The sequence below is a fragment of the Carcharodon carcharias genome, chromosome 2, assembly GCF_017639515.1.
Source record: "Carcharodon carcharias isolate sCarCar2 chromosome 2, sCarCar2.pri, whole genome shotgun sequence".
Lineage (NCBI taxonomy): Eukaryota > Metazoa > Chordata > Chondrichthyes > Lamniformes > Lamnidae > Carcharodon > Carcharodon carcharias.
This window is the reverse complement of record NC_054468.1, coordinates 229,070,771-229,089,700: the sequence shown is the minus strand read 5'-3', so window position 1 is coordinate 229,089,700 and position 18,930 is coordinate 229,070,771. Positions and strand designations below refer to the sequence as shown.

The 18,930-nt window shown below is 43.6% G+C and overlaps 1 protein-coding gene across 15 annotated transcripts in view; it reads right to left on the bottom strand.

The window, feature by feature from the left end:
* The window catches only part of adgrg6 (adhesion G protein-coupled receptor G6), a 277,537-nt gene that overhangs the window by 8,248 nt on the left and 250,359 nt on the right, over positions 1-18,930 (bottom strand). For all 15 annotated transcript variants that reach the window (XM_041180994.1, XM_041180979.1, XM_041181012.1 and 12 more), the window contains 9 exons: positions 18,795-18,908; positions 13,635-13,680; positions 11,399-11,505; positions 10,013-10,140; positions 8,386-8,654; positions 7,139-7,238; positions 5,354-5,637; positions 2,488-2,589; positions 371-520 (listed from right to left, as the gene is read on the bottom strand). In XM_041180994.1, the coding sequence (XP_041036928.1) occupies positions 371-520; positions 2,488-2,589; positions 5,354-5,637; positions 7,139-7,238; positions 8,386-8,654; positions 10,013-10,140; positions 11,399-11,505; positions 13,635-13,680; positions 18,795-18,908 (1,300 nt within the window). The remainder of the gene's footprint in view (positions 1-370; positions 521-2,487; positions 2,590-5,353; positions 5,638-7,138; positions 7,239-8,385; positions 8,655-10,012; positions 10,141-11,398; positions 11,506-13,634; positions 13,681-18,794; positions 18,909-18,930) is intronic.

Here is an 18,930-nt window from a genome sequence, read left to right as displayed (position 1 = left end):
ACTTCCTGGTTGCCTGTCTGTGAGAATACATCAAAGTGGTTGGCTGTTTACTCTGTCTGTTGACATCATTGCTGCTGGACACCTGGGAGATTGCCTTGACTTAGTGCCAAATTTAAACCACGATTGGGAATGGGGAAATCCACACCACAGAGATCTCTAGATCTGTGTTGGCAGCTTTCTCTAAGGTCAGCAGTGAGCAGCTTTACTTCACCACTGACTGTAAAATCAGGCCAAACATGGGGTGAAATATGAAAGAGAGATGTATTGGGAACTTGCAATTTTTAAAATAAAAAAGAGACACAGAAATGGTGAATAGGCACAGATTGGTTTGTAAAACTGAGGGTCGTGCAAGGGGCCTCAAATTTCTCACCCTTACTGTTGCTTTTAAAGATGTTGGAACCAGACTTGAATTTACTGGTCCAGCTGGTGGAGTTCGAGCCTATGGAACTGGACGAGAGCGATTTGCCCAGGTTTTCGGAGCTCACTTTCTTGGTGTTGTTTGTGATTGTTCGGCTCCAGTCTAGAATTGAAACATCATAAATCACCGTTATGGCAGACTCTTGGAAATGCAGCTAAAAATAACTAAATAACTACATGAGTCAAATGAGTTCGCACCGGGGAACAGAGTTTAGTTTAATCCCTGTCAATTCTCAGGAAAGAAATTATCTCCAAAAATGTTTTTCCTCAATGAACTCGTGTATTTTCTCTCCATTACACATATACAGATCTTTCAGTCAACTCCTTGGACACCTTGGATGAGAGTGTTGTTAACTCCGGTTGGATATATTCCTGGAGGTTTTGTCACATGACCTTCAGCTGCCCTGTTCTGTGTTCATTGGATGCTCGACATGTCCAATGCTCACAACGCACAGTCTACCCACACCAATTGGAAAGCAAATAGGCTCTTCATGACACAATTGGATTGTACTTCACTGCCAGTCAAACAACCCTTTAATCCCATCCCATTTTTATAAATTGTTCAAAGGCAATGAAGTAAAACCTCTCACATTTTTCTAATGCCCCTATGATTTTTCCCCCGGGTTTGCTCTTAAGATTAAAGATTAGTCTTTTAATTCCTGGTGACACAAAGGGCAAAGCTGGAGAGTTGGTAACCACATTTGGTGATCATTTTGAAGGGTATAGCAACAATATTTGGATGCAGACGGCACGGGATCATGTTAGGATCTTTTCCATCTTCCATCCCTCTCCTTTCTGCACCTTAAGGTGACAACTGATACTGGGGTCCAGTCCCAAGGACACTGGCTGTTAACAGGGCCCAAGCCAGTTGCTGAAGCCTAAACCAAGACAGAGCTTTTCTTTACTTAGAGAGTTTATTGACTTGTTCAGTCTCAAGCTCTCCTCCCGCTCAACCCAGTGTCCCAGGTTTCCCCTTTTTATATATGTGCTCAGAGACAATTAATACCCATCACCGGTTTCTCTCAACCTTAACAATGTCACTGGCAAGAGATTAACCCTGGCTTCATTCCAATATCTCACACGAAACATTTGTTCCTCAATCATGATGATAGAGAGAAAGGGTTGACCTTAGAGATCATGGTGACCAAATGTGAACTCATTCTTGCTTACAGTCAAGCCCTTTCCAACAGGAATGTCCAGATAAAAATCAGGAGGAGAAATTGGAGCTGATTTCTTCCCCCACTTCTTCCCGCACATAAAAAATATGATGAGGGTTTCTGTCTCTGTAGAAACCATGGAAAGATTTGCAATATATGCTGATGGCTTCAGGAAGGAAACATGTTATTTGGCCTAGTACTCCAGTTACCCTAAAAGGCAGTACATGGATGCCTTCAAAGGTTCTCTGAGTGGACAGACATCCCAATGTGAAACTGAACCTTCCAGGCCAGAAATGGTTCAGCTTCAGGCCCCAACCTGCGATACGTTTGCTACTCTGTTACTGGCACCAAAAACATCCACTTCATAGTCCAGGGACACCAGAAGAGTCACACAGACTCTAAACGTTAACTCTGTCTTTCTCTCCACAGATGCTGTCAGACCTGCTGAGCTTTTCCAGCATTTTTCGTTTTTGTTTCAGGGACACCAAGCATGTTTTTGGTGCCAGTAACAGAGTAGCAAACGTATCTCAGGCTGGGGCCTGAAGCTGAACCATTTCTGGCCTGGAAGGTTCAGTTCCACATTGGGATGTCTGTCCACTCAGAGAACCTTTGAAGGCATCCATGTACCGCCTTTTAGGGTAACTGGAGTACTAGGGCCAAATAGCATGTTTCCTTCCTGAAGCCATCAGCATATATTGCAAATCTTTCCATAGTTTCTATAGAGGCAGAAACCCTCATCATATTTTTTAAAAAGTGCTTGGAACCTACAGCTGGAAGGTGGGATTAGACTGGCAGCTCTTTCTTGGCCAGCAAAGACATGATGGGCCAAATGGCCTCCTTTGTCGCAAATCTTTCCATGTTTCCACATTTCAATCTTTTGCGAGGCTTAAATGGAAGCTGATCTGGATCCTACCTGAATTTTCTGGTAGCCGAAATCTGCCACAGCAAAGATATCGCCTCCATTGCTTCTGCACGTTTTCTTTCAGAGCGCAGTGGAATACAAACACAAAGAAGCCTGTATTTAAAAAGAAAGTCTCGGTTATAGCAGCGAATACTGAGCTTGAGCCCGAGTGAGCATGTCAGGGTCCTTGAGCTATAGAAGTCCACGTAGAATGCCATTGCCAATTTACACAAGTTGGGTTCAACGGATGAAAGGTTCCAATGCTGTGGAGAGATCAGAGAAGGAGAGATTGTTCCCCTGACAGCACAATGGGTTAAGAGGAGACCTGATACAGGTATTCAAAATAATGAGGGGTTTTGATAGAGCAAGCAGGGACAAACTGCTTCCTCTGACAAATGTTTTTGGTAGCCAGATGGTCACTGGGTTTAAAATATTTGGCAGGTGAACTAGAGGGGAAATAAGGGTTACCAAGATCTAGAGTGCACTACCTGAAGCGTGGTGAAATCAGATTCCATGGCATCTTCCAGGAGGTAATTTTATACGCATTTGAAGAGAACGGATTTGCAGAGTTACAAGAAAAAAGCTGGAATATGGGACTAAATTGAGCAACTCTCTCAAAGGGGCAGAACAGATACCATGGGCTGAATGGTTCCTTCTCTGAGATTCTATGAATCTGCTTTTTGGATTCAATAGATAAAATACTCCACAATTCCTCTATATCCCAACTGGCACCGCCAGCTCTGGTATACTCCTCATCCTCCTTTCCTACCACATTCCTTCACTCTGGAATTCTCTTTCTGAATCTCTTCCTGTCCACCTTCAAGTGGCTCCTCATAACCTAATTCCTTAGTCTGTGTCCGATCACCTCATTCCTCCTGCTCAGTGTACACTCCACACTTCACAAGGTGCTTGGAGAATGTCCCATTGCATGTAAGATGCTCTATAAGTTATGGATAGAGATTGAGATGCATATGGATGGAAATGGATTTAAATTATGGAATCATAGAAACTTACAGCCCAGAAGGAAGCCATTCTGCCCATTGTACCCGTGCTAGCTCTTTGGATGAGCAATCTGCTTTGTCCCATATTCTGTCTGTAATCCTGTAAGTCCCTCACCCTCAAACACCTGTCCAACTACCTTTTAAAATTATTCACGGAATCACTTGCCATCACATTTTCAGGTAGAGTGCTTCAGACCTGGACAACTCTGAGTGAAAACACTTCCCCTCAACTGTCCTCTAGGTCTTTACCCAATGATTTTAAATCCATGATATCTGGTTATTGGCCCAATTGCCAGAATGAATAGTTTTTCTCTCTCTACTCTATCAAAACCTCTCATCATCTTGAAAACCTCTATTAAGTCACCACTTAACCTTCTCTGTTCTGAGGAGACCAGTCCAAGTTTTTCCAACCTCTCCTCAAAGCTGAGGTCCCTCATCCCTGCTAACATCCTTTGCTAGACCTCCTCTGTACCCTTTCTGAAGCCTTTACATCCTTCCTAAAGTGTGATGCCCAGAATTGTCTACTAAGCTCCAGCTCAGGTCCAATCAGTGATTTATAAAGTTCTGGGAAAGTTAGTTGCAATGAAGAAATAAGAAATTTACAAATGGATTTGGACAGGTTAGGTGAATGGGCCAAAATTTGGCAGATAGAGTTTAACATGGATAAGTGAGAGGTGATCCATTTTGGTCAGAAGAATAAAAAGGCGACTTATTATTTAAATGGAGAGAAACTTCAGAATGCTTCAGTGCAGAGGGATCTGGGTGTCCTCGAGCATGAATCGCTGAAAGCTAGTATGCAGGTACAGCAGGTAATAAGGAAGGAAAATGGAATTTTGGCATTTATTGCTAAAGGAATAGAGTATAAAAATAGGGAAGTGTTCTTGCAACTATACAAGGCATTGGTGAGACCGCACCTGGAGTACTAGGCACAGTTTTGGTCCCCTTACTTGAGGAAGGATGTAGTTGCATTGGAGGCGGTTCAGGGGAGGTTCATTAGATTGATTCCAGAGATATGGGGCTTGTCTTATGAGCAGAAATTGAGCAGTTTAGGCCTGTACTCGCTAGAATTTAGAAGGATGAGAGGAGATCTAATTGAGGTATCTAAGATGCTAAAGGAGAGAGACAAAGTAGATGTGGGGTGGATGTTTCCCCTTGTGGGGCATTCTAGAATGAGGGGCCATAGTTTTAGGCTAAGGGGTGGTAGATTTAAATCAGAGATGAGGAGGAATTACTTTTCTCAAAGGGTCGTGAATCTGTGGAATTCACTACCTCAGAGTGCAGTGGATGCCGGGACACTGAATAAATTTGAGGAGGAGATAGACAGATTTTTAATTAGTTACAGGTTGAAAGGTTATTGGGGGAGGGCGGGAAATTGGAGTTGAGGCCGAAATGAGATCAGCCACGATCATATTGAATGACGGGGCAGGCTCGAGGGGCTGAATTGCCTACTCCTGCTCCCAAGTGACCCAGTTTGTTTTTACTTTATCTCTTGTCCTGCCATCTTTCAGGATTGTGTACATGGGCACCAAGGTCTCTCTGCTCATGTGCACTGTCCAAGATCATGCCATGTACTATATTTGGATGAAGGGGGATATGGAAGGTGATGATAGATGAATGGGTGATATGTGGGTGGATGGATGAAAATAGAACGAGTATAGTCGCTTGGTAGTACAGAACCTGAATATTGCTGAAAAGAGAGACATGTTGTTGAAGCTTTTCATCTTGTACTCATTAGAACCAACACAAGAATGCCTAATTTCAAAAGCTCACAACAATTTATATTACAGGAGAAAAAGGGTGCTGATTGGTTGGCAAGTCAACCCTGATTGGCTGAGGCATTGCCACGGAGAACACAATGGGGAACAGAATGAGAATACCTTGCAAAGAGTTGAAGATTGCAAACAGGTACATGAAAGCCAAATTCACTGGACCCCAGGCAAAGAACGCAAAGCCCCAGGTCATCCCCAGTAGGAATGTTAAGCTGATGACACTTCGCAGGTTCCGCAGGATCTCCTCCCTCAGATTGCGGTTGCTCTTCTTCCCATTCCTTCCACAGATCTGCATTAAGACCACGATAAACATGGCTACATTCATCAGGAAGACGATCACAAAATAGCTCACGCAGGTGACATAGAACACGATGTGATGATTGATCCAGCAGCTATGGAAAGGAAATTAAGTAATTAAGATTAGAATTGGCCCTGCCATCCATTGATTGAAAGAGGACTATTGACCATTGACCCAGCCAATTAGTTATCGAGGAAAGCATATTAACTATGGCACTGGTAAACTTTGCTGTTGAACTTAGACTGTGATATCAATAATTAAAATTATAGCAGCTTCAGTTGAACTCCTCTGCCTTTTACTTTAAGGTATTATTCTAAAAACAAAGCAAGTCCGCAGCATTCAGGCATAACATGAGTAACAGAGTGAACCATCAATGGGCATTTTACCATGACACATGATAATGCCCTGAAATGGGATAACAGTAGCATACATTAGTGTGGATCATGCCAGACATGGTTTAGCCCTCGTTCTCTCTGTGCTATTTTGCAGAGCAAAGTGCAGTGGTAGCAGTTGTTGAGAATGTATCTGTCCTTTCAGCTGTTCTCGATGATGGACATATGAACTCTCAAAATGACTTCCCCCCCTCCCCCTTCCAAACCCACCTCCTCCTCCAATCAGCAATAATGTATTTTTTCAGATCTACCATTTAGGAGATGCCTCTTAAAGAATGCAGTAAGCTTCTATTCATATTGGCGGGTGAGGGTGGGGCAGGGGGAGCACAATCAGTGCTTTGGGGTAAACAAAAGTGCAATAAACATTATTAGAAATCTAAAATTCAAGCGATACCCTAGACATGAGCCTTTGTAGTGAATTGACCAGTAACTTGGCCAATATTCTTCTTCATCGAGCGCCACCAGAATCAAAATTAACTGGTTGTTCCCCTCACTTTGGCTGGTGGGATCTTGCTATGCACAGGCTGGTTGCTGTATTCATTTCACCTCAGGAATTCATTGGCTGGGGACTTTGGGTAATCCTGAGTGTGGAATGTATTAACAATAGCAACAATATGCGTCTGAAATAGATTATTCCTAGCTTGTTCTTGTTTTATAAAATGCCATCATGTGGTGAAGGATGACTAAGCTTGTTGAATGGTAGTATAATAAATACCATTTAAGATGCTTGACATAAGAGCCAGAGATGACATGAGGAAATCATTTCTTTACACATCGAGTTGATGTGATTTGGAATGTGCTGCCTGAAAGGGCGGTGGTATCAGATTCCGTAGAAATTTTCAAAAGTGAATTGGATAAATACTTGTAGGGGAGAAAGTTGCCACGTTATGGGGAAGGGGAAGGTGAGTGGGGTTAAATGGTTTGATCAAAATGGACAGATCAAAGAGCCAACACAAACCTAATGGCCTGAATGGTTTGATTCTGCTCTGTATCGCTGTGTGGTTTTACGATTCAATGAAATACACAGCTCAGAGGAAAATCCAGGCTATTATTTCCTTAATCACTGAACCCTACAACACATAGAACGAAGCCATTCAGCCCTTCATGCCCGTGACATCTCTTTGAACGTGCCATCCACCCAGTCCATTTCCCTTGTTCTTTACCACCTCCAAGTGTGCTGATATCATAACTTGCATAACTTACAATTCAGAGGCTCCACTGTCTGCTTCATCCCCGTACAGTTTCACCCCGTAGAAATTCCTGTCGATTGCGAGAACAATCGTCACCACTAGTGCGGGTAAACCTGTGAACGTTCAAAGCACAGATAATACAGAGCCCTTGAAGAACAATGTATTACCCTACCCACCCCAGTACCACCACCCCCCTCATGCCACGCCACCACAATTCTCCAACCTTTGTGGAAAATATACGCAGAAGAAGCAACTAGAAAAAATAGAGATTAGTGAAACCCTTGTAGGTGAGGTATGTGTAATAGCTTCACAAAATAGAACTAAAACCCAAGCAAACATTGCAACCCTCTATCCATTTCATAGAATACTTTCATTCTCAACAACAACTTATATGATATGAAGCCTTTAATGTGATGAAACATCCTAAGGTACCTCACAGGAGCATTATGAAACGAGGTATGACACCATGCCTATTCAGGACATTAGGTCTGAGGATCAAAATCTTGACCCTTTTAACTGGGGTCTTAAAGGAGGAAAAGGAAGTAGAGAGAGACGGAGAGGTATAGAAAGGGAGCTTAGGGCCTAGGCAGCTGAAGGCACAGCCACTAATGGTGGTGTGATTAAAATCGAGGATGCACAAGAGGCCAGAATTAGAGGCGCGCAGATACTTCGAAGGTTTGGGGCCAGAAGAGATTGCAGAGGTTTGACCCCGGCAGGATGTTTCCTCGTGTGGGGGAGACTAAAACTAGGGGACACCGTTTAAGAATGAGAGGTCTCCCTTTTAAGATGGAGAGGAGGAGAAATGCTTTTATCCCATAGGGTCCTTAGTTTTTGGAATTCTCTTCCCCAGAGAGCAATGGAGGCTGGGTCATTGAATTTATTCAAAGCTGAGTTAGGCAGATTTTTGATAGACAAGGGAGTCAAAAACTATGGGGGGGAGCAGACAGGAAAGTGGAGTTGAGACCACAACCAGACCAGCCATGGTCTTATCGAACTGTGGAGCAGGCTTGAAGGGCCGAATGGCCTACTCTTGCTCCCAAATTGTAATTTCCTGGTGAAGGTGGTTAGGACTCTCTGTTTTTGACTTTTACTAGTCTCTGAAATGTCACAATGAGCTATTTAGTTGTACTAACCATTGGTATAAAGCACTAAGGAGCTAGGGCACCAAATGCAATCTTTCCAGCATCACCTAAGCTCTGGGAATGGATGCAAACAAAAGGAAAATGTATCACATATATTGCCCTTATCAATCGCACTTACCCCATCCAATGATACAGAATTTGAGCATGTACTTCCTGATGTACGTGTTAAAGACCTTCACCAAGGCTATGTACATGTGAACAGCCTCCAGTCCCATCCAGGTGAAGGAGGAGAGCAGGAAGAAGTGAAGAAATGCTGCCACTGCAACACACAGTCCGGGAATGTTGAACGATGCTAGCCAGCCGTCAATCAGGAACAGGAGGTTCAGAAGAAACAGCGCAGTGCTGAGGTTCATCAGGATCTTTGATGGATAATCCCGTCGCAGTTTCCTAGGTTGGGGAAGGAAAAGTTTCATTTTAAGTTTGTTCTGCACCGTCTCTTTCCTGCATTACAATGGTGGCGACCCCTGGTGATGCACAATCGAGATTCACCATGTTGTCTCTCGCCCTAACTCATTTCATCCCAGGACACCAAGCTACTGTGGAACCCTTCGCCTCCGATCAGTTTCCCTTTCCACCTTCAATCTCCAGGCTGGTAGAACATAAATTAGATGTCACCACCGTGACGGGACTCCTGCCATGTGTTTACGCTGTTCATTGGATTACGTGGTGAAATATGAATGTAGACACAAATCCTTTTCTTGGTAGTTGGTTTACTTACTGAATGCAGCATGATGTAAGTCTGCCTCCTACCTACTAAACACAGCCAATGTCCCAGAAGTGCTTCCTTATACTGAGCAGAATGTTCAAAACAAATTAACCGTCCCTTAAGTGTGCATTATAACGTTTCCGGGGTTGATGATGCATTCCACTCATATTGTGAGGAAAGGCTAGACTTGTTTAAAAGAGTAGGGGCGACTTGATTGAAACATATAAGATGCTGAGGGGTTTTGAAAGGGTGGATGTGGAGAGGATGTTTCCTCTTGTGAGAGAATCTAGTACTAGGGGGTCACTGTTTAAAAATAAGGCGTCTCGCATTTAAAATGGAGACGAGGCAACATTTTTTCACTCAGAGGGTCATGGATCTTTGGAACTCTGCTTCCACCAGCTTTTCAGGAAGAGAGTCTTTTTGAATGTTTTTAAGGCAGAGGTGGACAGATTCTTGGTAAGCAAGGGGGTGATAGGTTTTCGGGGGTGGGTGAGATGCAGATTTAAAGTTACTATCAGATCGGCCCCGATCTTATTAAATGGAGGAGCAGGCTCGAGGGGCTGAATGGCCTACTCCTGCTCCTTGTTCGTATCAACCCCAGCCGTGCCCACCGGTCATGTAAGGCCTCAAGTGTTTCTTTTTATATGTGTTTAAGGTATTTAATCAATCAATGCCCTTCTCCTGTGTACCCTTAACCTTGATAATACAATTGACATGCCACTAACATGAGCTCCTGCCTCGTTGTCAATCTGGTTCGGTGGGAGACAAGGCCTTAATCGATGTTGAGGTGAGCTGGGCCTCCACATCCCCAGTCTTGCTGGATTTTTCCTACCCTCTCCACCCACCTTATAGAAGGGCACCTGGCCAATGACCTGGATAGATATCAAACAGGGAAAGATAGGAATCTGTGGCTCTGGTTCCCGACAACCGAGTCCTGTTAGCTCTTCCTCTGCTGGGTCCAAAGCTACCTGTGCAGCAAAGATGGTAAGCGAAGCAGCACAAGCTCTCTTTGACAAAGGATTTTTAAAAATTCACTCACTCAAAGGCCACGTATGTTAAAAGTGTTGTGGCTGAAAAGATGGCGGAGAGACCGCATCCTATATGAGTGATGAAGGTTAGAATTTTTGTATTAACGGCATCTATTTGTTGTGCAGTCCCCGAGATGTCCTGCAAGAAAAATAAATAAAATTATAACCCGATATGCTTAACAATACTATGTTAATTATAATGTTATGTTAATGCTATGTTAATTATAATAATGCTATGTTAATTATAATGTTATGTTAATGCTATGTTAATTATAACAATGCTATGTTAATTATAATGTTATGTTAATGCTATGTCAATTATAACAATGCTATGTTAATTATAACCCGATATGCTTAACAATGTTATGTTAATTATAATGTTATGTTAATGCTATGTTAATTGTAACAATGCTATGTTAATTATGTTATGTTAATGCTATGTTAATTATAACAATGCTATGTTAATTATAATGTTATGTTAATGCTATGTTAATTATAACAATGCTATGTTAATTATAACCCGATATGCTTAGCAATGCTTTGTTAATTATAATGTTATGTTAATGCTATGTTAATTATAACAATGCTATGTTAATTATAACCCGATATGCTTAGCAATGCTTTGTTCTGAGTTTTCTTTCTGCATTTGTAGGATAGAATGTAGGCCGTGCGTTAGGAACTTTGAGCAGGAGTAACACTTGACCAGGCAACAATCACCACATAAGTGAGCGATCAAACACGTACGCAAGGTATTTATTATTTCCCAACTTAACTTTGTTCGTTTGAGCACAATTAATGCCCCGGAGAAGGGTCTAGTGGCTCCAGTTTGATTATTAATTTAATAAACACAGGAAAGAACGTAGGAACAGGAGCAGCCCATTCAGCCCTTCAGGCCTGTTTTGCCACTCAATGAGATTATGACTTATCTGTATCTCCACTCCGCCTACCATGTGACCCTCGATACCCTAGGCCATTAATCTATCAGTCTGACTCAGAAGCTTTTTGTGGGGTTGTCGGGGTGTGGGGTGGCGCAGAGGTGGGTATCGGATTTCCACTACCCTTTGTGTGAGGATGTGCTTCCTGACACCAACAGTGAACAGCCTGGCTCTAAGATTGAGCTCCCTTGTTCTGGGCTCCCCTCACCAGAAGAAATAATTATATCTACCCCATTTAACCCTTTAACCACAGTAAACATCCCAAATAAATCACCCCTTAATCTCCTATATTCAACTCAGTGGCTTAATAGGGCAAGAGTCAACCATGTAGTGTGGGACTGGAGTCACATATGCAGGCCGGGATGCATGGATGAGGGTGGCAGGTTCCTTCCCTGACGGACATTAATGCTCCAGTTGGATTTCAGTTCCTCTTCCCTAACTCCTGGCAGAAAGAAATCTTACCAGCAGGACTCCGAAGTGTGTGAGGTGATCGCACAGGCAAATGGTTTCATTTACAGAGGACTCTGAATCGACATGACAGCCCTGAATATTCCAGCCACCACTGCCATCTGCAGGGATGAAGTATTAAACTGTGAGGCAATCATCCACATTGACAGTTTATAAATAACTCAGGAAACAGAAGGAGTACATTCTACCAACGCCATCTCTTTTGGTCAGATTCCAGCACTGGGATCCAATAGATGGCAGGTTAGAAATGATCTTGTCCATATGACTTTCTGCTCCTTTAATACCTTTCCCTATTAGCTATTTCAAACGGTTCAATGGCTTCATTGGCACAAAAATGTCAGGTTTACGTATTAAAAAATACTTCTGTTACATCACTGACAGAAATTCCCAGGCTGGTACCAATTATGAGGCCAAGCAACTGCTCACATAGATCAAGTGCCAGCCCCAATAAAGAACTAGCGTGGTTTTGACCATTCCACAAAGCTGTAAACTCCCACCCCATTCAGAATGGAATATTCCACTTGTAGTTCATTCCCAATGCATTGGCCTTCTGGATCAAACTCCTTCTTACTCCTTCTTAATGTACTAAATTCCAAAGGATCCCGTGTAGTTCTATTACACAGCCACTTATCCAAAATAAAGATTTTTTAAAATCCTAATCCAAAACTAAGTGCTGCTTCCCCCTACACACTTCATTTTTAAAGTATGGGAAACTCAATACATTCACACTGCTGCACATATCCTCCAAGATTTAACGCTGTTTGTGTATGTAAGCAATTGGCCGTAGTCCCCAAAGGACCATATGCACATTTTTAAAAATTCATTTATGGGATGCGAGTATTATTGCCAATCCCTAAATGGCCTTGAAAAAGTGGTAGTGAGCTGCCTTCTTGAACCGCTGCAGTCCATGTGGTGTAGGTACACCCACAGTGCTGTTAGGGAGGGAGTTCCAGGATTTTGACCCAGTCACAGTGAAGGAATGGAGATATATTTCCAAGTCAGAATGGTGAGTGGCTTAGAGGTGAACTTCCAGGTGATGGTGTTCCCATGTTTTGGCTGCTGTTGTCCTTCTAGATGGTAGTGGTCATGGGTTTGGAAGGTGCTGCCTAAGGAACCTTGATGAATTTCTGCAGTGTATCTTGTAGATGTTACACACACTGCTGCTACTGTGTGTCGGTGGTGGAGGGAGTGAATGTTTGTGGATGGGATGCCAATCAAGCAGGCTGCTTTGCCCTGGATGGTGTCAAGCTTCTTGAGTGTTGTTAGAGCTGCACTCATCCAGGCAAGTGGGGAGTGTTCCATCACACTCCTGACTTGTGCATTGTTGATGGTGAACAGGCTTTGGGAGTCAGGAGGTGAGTTATTCACTACAGGATTCCTAGTCCTTGACCTGCTCTTGTAGCCACAGTATTTATATGGCTAGTCCAGTTCAGTTTCTGCTGAATGGTAACCTCCAGGATGTTGGTAGTGGGGGATTGAATGATGGTAATGCCATTGAATGTCAAGGGGCAATGGTTGGATCCTCTCTTGTTGGAGGTAGTCATTGTGTGGCACAAATGTTACTCGCCACTTGTCAGCCTAAGCCTGGATATTGTCCAGGTCTTGCTACATTTGGACACAGACTGCTTCAGTATCTGAGGCATCCGAATGGTGCTGAACATTGTGCAATCATTAGCGAACATCCCCACTTCTGAGGGACTATTACAAAGACACAAGTGATTATATATATCTTGAAGGTCACCATGCCACAAGAATGGGACAAGACAAGGAGGCAGGGCTCCATGAGCTACCACAGCTGGTACAGGAATCAAACCCGTGCTGTTCACATCATTCTTTAACCATCTAGACATATGAGCTAACCAAGCCCTACAGGTTCCAGCTTCTATTCAGTATTTTCCACTGGCTCATGTTCAGAATCTCTGATTGAATGTTGAAATTGGCCATGGCATGAAGGAGTATCAACTGTTCTGGAACTCCCTCCCTAACAGCATGATGGGTGCACCTACACCACACGGACTGCAGCAGTTTAAGAAGGCAGCTCACCACCACCTTCTCAAGGGCACTTAGGGATGGGCAATAAATGCTGGCCCAGCCAGCGATGCCCACATCCCATGAATGAATTTAAAAAAACAACCACTTTGACCTTTTTTTACTGCGGTTCTTTGGGACATACTACTCCTGACCTGATGGAATTTGCTTGTAAGACAATGATAAATAATCCTTTACTTACTGTTTAATGTCAAATCCCAGAAGGCACACTGTGGCTTAAACTGCTCCTGTTAAAGAACAAGAATGTGGAAACACAAGTCTGTGAGCTCTCAGTGAGACCAGGCTCCCCTCACAAAACAAAGTGACAAATATATACTTTTTGAAAAGAACTTGCATTTTATATAGTGCCTTTCATGACCTTATAACATGCCAAAACGCTTTACGAGCAATTGAAATGCAGTCACTCTACTTTTGTCCACATCCAGCGTTGTGATGTTTTTTTCAGTGATGTTAATGGGATAGAAACTGGGCAGGACACCACCCCTGCCCTTCTTCAGAACCTTAGTTAAACACCTCATCAGGAAAGATGGCAACAGTGCAGCACTCCCTCAGTGCTGCACTTCCTCAGTGCTGCATTGGAGTTTCAAACTTGGTTAATGTGCTCAAGTCTCTAGAATAAGACTTGAACCAATGATCTCCTAATTGAGAGGCAAGAGTGCTACCCACTGAGCCACCAGTGACATTTTATCTAATTTAACCAGGAACCAGTTGTGGAGAATTTCCTCAAACCTCCCCCAGCTCTTTCATCATAACTTTGGCTGAAGTATGTCAGAGACTACAGTGAAGCTGGTGGGGCAGAGGAACCCTGCAGGAAATGTGCCCACTTTACTGGGAAGTTCATGATGTGAATGGAGTGTAACAGGTTGCAGGAGGTGTGGGGGAGAGGTTAGTGTGGAAAAGGTCCTATTTATCAAGGTACAAGGCGCTCGAAGCACTCAACAGACCTCTGAGAGGTAGAGTCGAACTGTCCAGGGGTTGAGGGGAGTGAAGAAAAGGCTCAGGGTAGAGGGTTAATCAGGCGAGATTGTTTTTTGATGTCTGGTCTTAGGTGCCTAGCGCAAATCAATAAGCAATCACAGAATCTTAATGGCACAGGAGGTGGCCATTCAGCCCATTCGGTCTGCACCAGCTCGCCAAATGAGCATTAGGACCTAAGATAAAGGCAAAGGCTCATACAGACTTGAAACGTTAACTGTTTCTCTCTCCACAGATGAGTTTTTCCAGCATTTTTTGTTTTTGGTTGAGCATTATGACCCAGTGACATTGCCCTGCCTTTTCCCCATACCCCTGCAATTTCTTTTCTATTCAAATAATCATCTAACGACCTCTTGAATGCCTCGATTGAACCTGCCTCCACCACACTTCCAGGCAGCGCATTCCAGACCCGAACCACTCGCTGTGTGAAAAAGTTTCTTCTCACATCATATTTGCTTCTTTTGCAAATCACTTTAAATCTGTGCCCTCTCATTCTTGATCCTTTAACAAGCAGGAGCAGCTTCTCCCTATCTACTCTGTCCAGGCCCCTCATGATTTTGAAAACTTCTATCAAGTTTCCTCTCAGCCTTCTCCTCTCCAAGGAAAACAGTCCCAACTTCTCCAATCTTCCCTCATAACTGAAGTGTCTCCTCCCTGGAACCATTCTCGTAAACCTCTTCTGTACTTTCTCCATTGCGTTCATATCCTTCCTATAATATAATGCCCAGAACTGTACACAATGTGTTAGCAACAATTACTAAAATAAAGATTGCCTTTAATTTAAAGATGAAACAATCTACGGACACATTGGGAAGAAAAGCCAAGCCAGGAAGGGACAGACTAGGAAATGGGGCAGTAAACATGGTTGGAGAAATGATTTTTTTAGACTCCTAAAAGGCAGAACGAGAGGTGGAGAGATCTAGAGAGAAAGTTCAAAGCGAGGGGGCAGCCCATGATATTGAAGGCTGCACCATGATAAAGTGTAACCCAGGGCAGCAAGGAGTGAAAAGTTAGAACTTAGCGAAGCAGTATAATGCTGGGGAGATATAGTGAGGTAGACGTTTTATATAAAATAGATTAAGGGTCAGGGAGCCAATGGGAAACAGTGGGAAAGGGGATGTGATGGATGAAGATGATTTAGTGCAAAGCAGGATGCGACCAAGAGAATTTTGAATAAACTGCAGTTTCTGAAGATGAAGGATGGGGGGAATCAGAAAGAAGGGTATTGTTATAGTCTCAGAGAATTCTCTCAAAGTGACAGGAGCCGGTGTAAAGTGGAGAAGGATGGAGATAAGATTACACCATGCTGCATGAAATGAACATAAGCAGTCTTGCTGATTTAGGGTTTAAAAGCTCAGTCCTGGGTCAAATCGCCTCAAAATACAGAGAACATCACATCGATAGAATACAGACAACTTCAAAGAGGTACATTAAGTATTGCCTCACTGTTAAAATCCTACAGGTGGCGAAGGTGAGCTACTAAAATTCACATTTGACTACAGTGACACCAGCTGACAGTTCTGGGTACTGAATACCTAGGCCACTGATAGCAGTTTATACAGCTCTTTTTTTTAACGTCACTTGGATTCAACAAGAAAACTTGTTGAGTGCAGGATCAGTCCAGGCCACCCTGCCTGTTATGGTCCAACAGCCTCTCAACCCTCACCCATGAAGAGGTGGACATTTGATGAGGTATCAGAGGTGGTCAATGCCCTTGGAGCATTCCCCAGCTGGGAATGTCCTTCTCAGTGTAAGGAAGGTTAAGGGGGGAATTGAAAGCAGTGTTGAAGGCCATGAGGGGTTTTGATAAGTAAGGAGAAACTGTTTCCATTGGCAGGAGGGGTCGGTAACTGGAGGACACTTTGAGGTAATCGATAAAAGAGCCAGTGGGGACGTGAGATTTGTCCTTTCTGCAGAGTTGTTATGATCTGGAGTGCGCTGCCTGGACAGATGGCAGAAACAGATTCAATAATAACTTTCAAAAAGGGAATTGAATAAATATTTGAAGGGGAGGAATCTGCAGGTTTCTGTAGAATTAGCAGGGGAGCGGGAATACTTGGATAGCCCTTTCAAAGAGCCAGCACAGGCAACATGGGTGGAACAGCATCCTCCTGCATGGTAAGGTTTAAGGAGTCAACATCTTCAGTGGATCAGAAGGGAACATTACAAAAAAAAACCTCATTTCAACACTGATGGTATCTAATGCTGTCACCTGCTAATTTTTTCACAGGGTGTGGACGTCGTTGACTAGGTCAGCATTTATTGCCCATCCCTAGTTGCCCTTGAGAAGGTGGTGGTGAGCTGCCTTCTTGAGCTGCTGCAGTCCCTGTGGTGTAGGTACACCCACAGCGCTGTTAGGGAGGGAGTTCCAGGATTTTAACCCAGTGACAGTGAAGGAACGGCGATATAGTTCCAAGTCAGGATGGTGAGTGGCTTAGAATAGAACTTGCAGGTGGTGGTGTTCCCAAATGTCAGCTGCCCTTGTCCTCCTAGATGGTAGAGGTCATGGGTTTGGAAGGTGCTGTCGAAGGAGGCTTGGGGAGTTGCTGCAGTGCACTTTGTGGATGGTATACGCTGTTGCCACTGTGATTCAGTGGTGGAGGGAGTGAATGTTTAAAGTGGTGGATGTGACGCTGATCAAGCGGGCTGCTTTATCCTGGATGGTGTCAAGCATCTTGACTGTTGCTGATAAAAGGGACATGTTGAAGCTTTTTGTCTTGCACTCATCAGGACACTTTGCAAGAATACCAATACAAGGGGAAAACAACAATTTATACTGTATGTGAAGAGAGTGCTTCTCTTGGTTGGCAAGTGGACTCTGATTTGTAGAGCCGTTGCCATGGGAAATGCACCAGTGATGGTGACTGACAGTTATCTGCCAAGCATTGTTTGAAATTTAAACCAGGCAGCTTGACCCTAATTGCATCAGGAACTCAGCAAACTTAACAGACAAAATAACAATAATGAAGAAAATAATGGCACCACAGAGACACAAATCCCCAGGACCAGATTGTTTCCTTCCCAGGATTTTAAAGGAAGTGGCTGAGAGCATTGTAGATGCCCGAACTGCCAATTCCAAAGTTCTCTTGATTAGGGAAACCTTCCTTTAGATTAGAAAATTGTACATGTCACTCCACTACTTAGTGGAGAAGTGAGTCAGCGAATGGCTGTCACTTATTTTGTTTAGCCAAAACAGGTGCGCCATGTCTAGATGTTCTTTCTGTCTGCTAAGAACAGACCCCTGTGTATTAATATACGTGGCTTCCAGTAGAAGCTAATGTGACACACTACGAGCCTGACTTATGATCTTAAATTGGTTGTCAGTGTAATTCTTAGCACACTGAGGATTATTTAGCAAATGTTGTCCAATCGCAGAATCACATCTAATGTTGGACACTGTGTTTTGAGTTATGCGAGCACGGGCTGATTGGGTACAGTCTGTACCCTGCCCATTGCTAACAGCGGAAGGGACGTGTTGTTTGATACGATCTGCCAGTCTTTGGGATGTAGGGCCTACATACCTAGCATCACGCTGGCACTGACATTCATATACCACATTACTCATATTCATATACTCATGTGTGTGACAGGCAGAACATCATTTTGGCTTGCCGGCAGCATCCTTTTAGTGGGGAATACCACTCGTGTCGCTACTGCATAGCAGTAGCGTGAAACAGCTAGCTTCACCGGCTGCTCAAATTTTTCAGATATCTTGCCCTTCCAGGGTAATCTGAGGTAGACTGGGTGCTTTTCAAGGCCGAAAGTGACGGCCTTAGGCCCGTTCATGAGTTTGTGTGCTATACAGCATGAAATGATCTGATCAGGGTAGCCATTATCCTGCAGGATGTATTTGATGTCCCTATTTCAGCATCTAGCCTGCATGGTGAACAAATGGCTTGGACCCTATTTACCAGATTGCCTATTGCTTAGCTGTTAACTGTCAGTCACCATCACTGGTATTCTCCATGGCAGTGCCCCTACAAATCAGAGTCCACTTGCCAACAAATCAGCACTCTCTTCTCATACAGTATAAATTGTTGTTTTCCCCTTATTCTTGCGAAATGTCCTGATGAGTTCAAGATGTAAACATTTAACATGGCTTTTTTTTCAGGAATACTCAAGCTCTGTGCTACCAAACGACTATCTTGAGTGTTGTGGGAGCTGCACTCATCCAGGCAAGTGGGGAGTGTTCCATCACACTCCTGGCTTGTGCCTTGTAGATGGTGGACAGGCTTTGGGGAATCAGGAGGTGCAGAATTCCCAGCCTCTGACCTGCTGTTGCAGCTACAGTATTTATATGGCTGGTCTAGTCAAACTCCTGATCGATGGTAGCCCCCACGATGTTGATAGTGGAAGTTGATCATACCTCATGCTGCCTGTGTTTAATTCTGATCTTGACTGGTTCGGAGAGGTTATTGATGCTGATGTTTCCCACGCTACTTGCAATCACAAAACTCTGCAGAGCAAATCCTCCTCGATCCTGTCAAATTAGAGGAGAAACG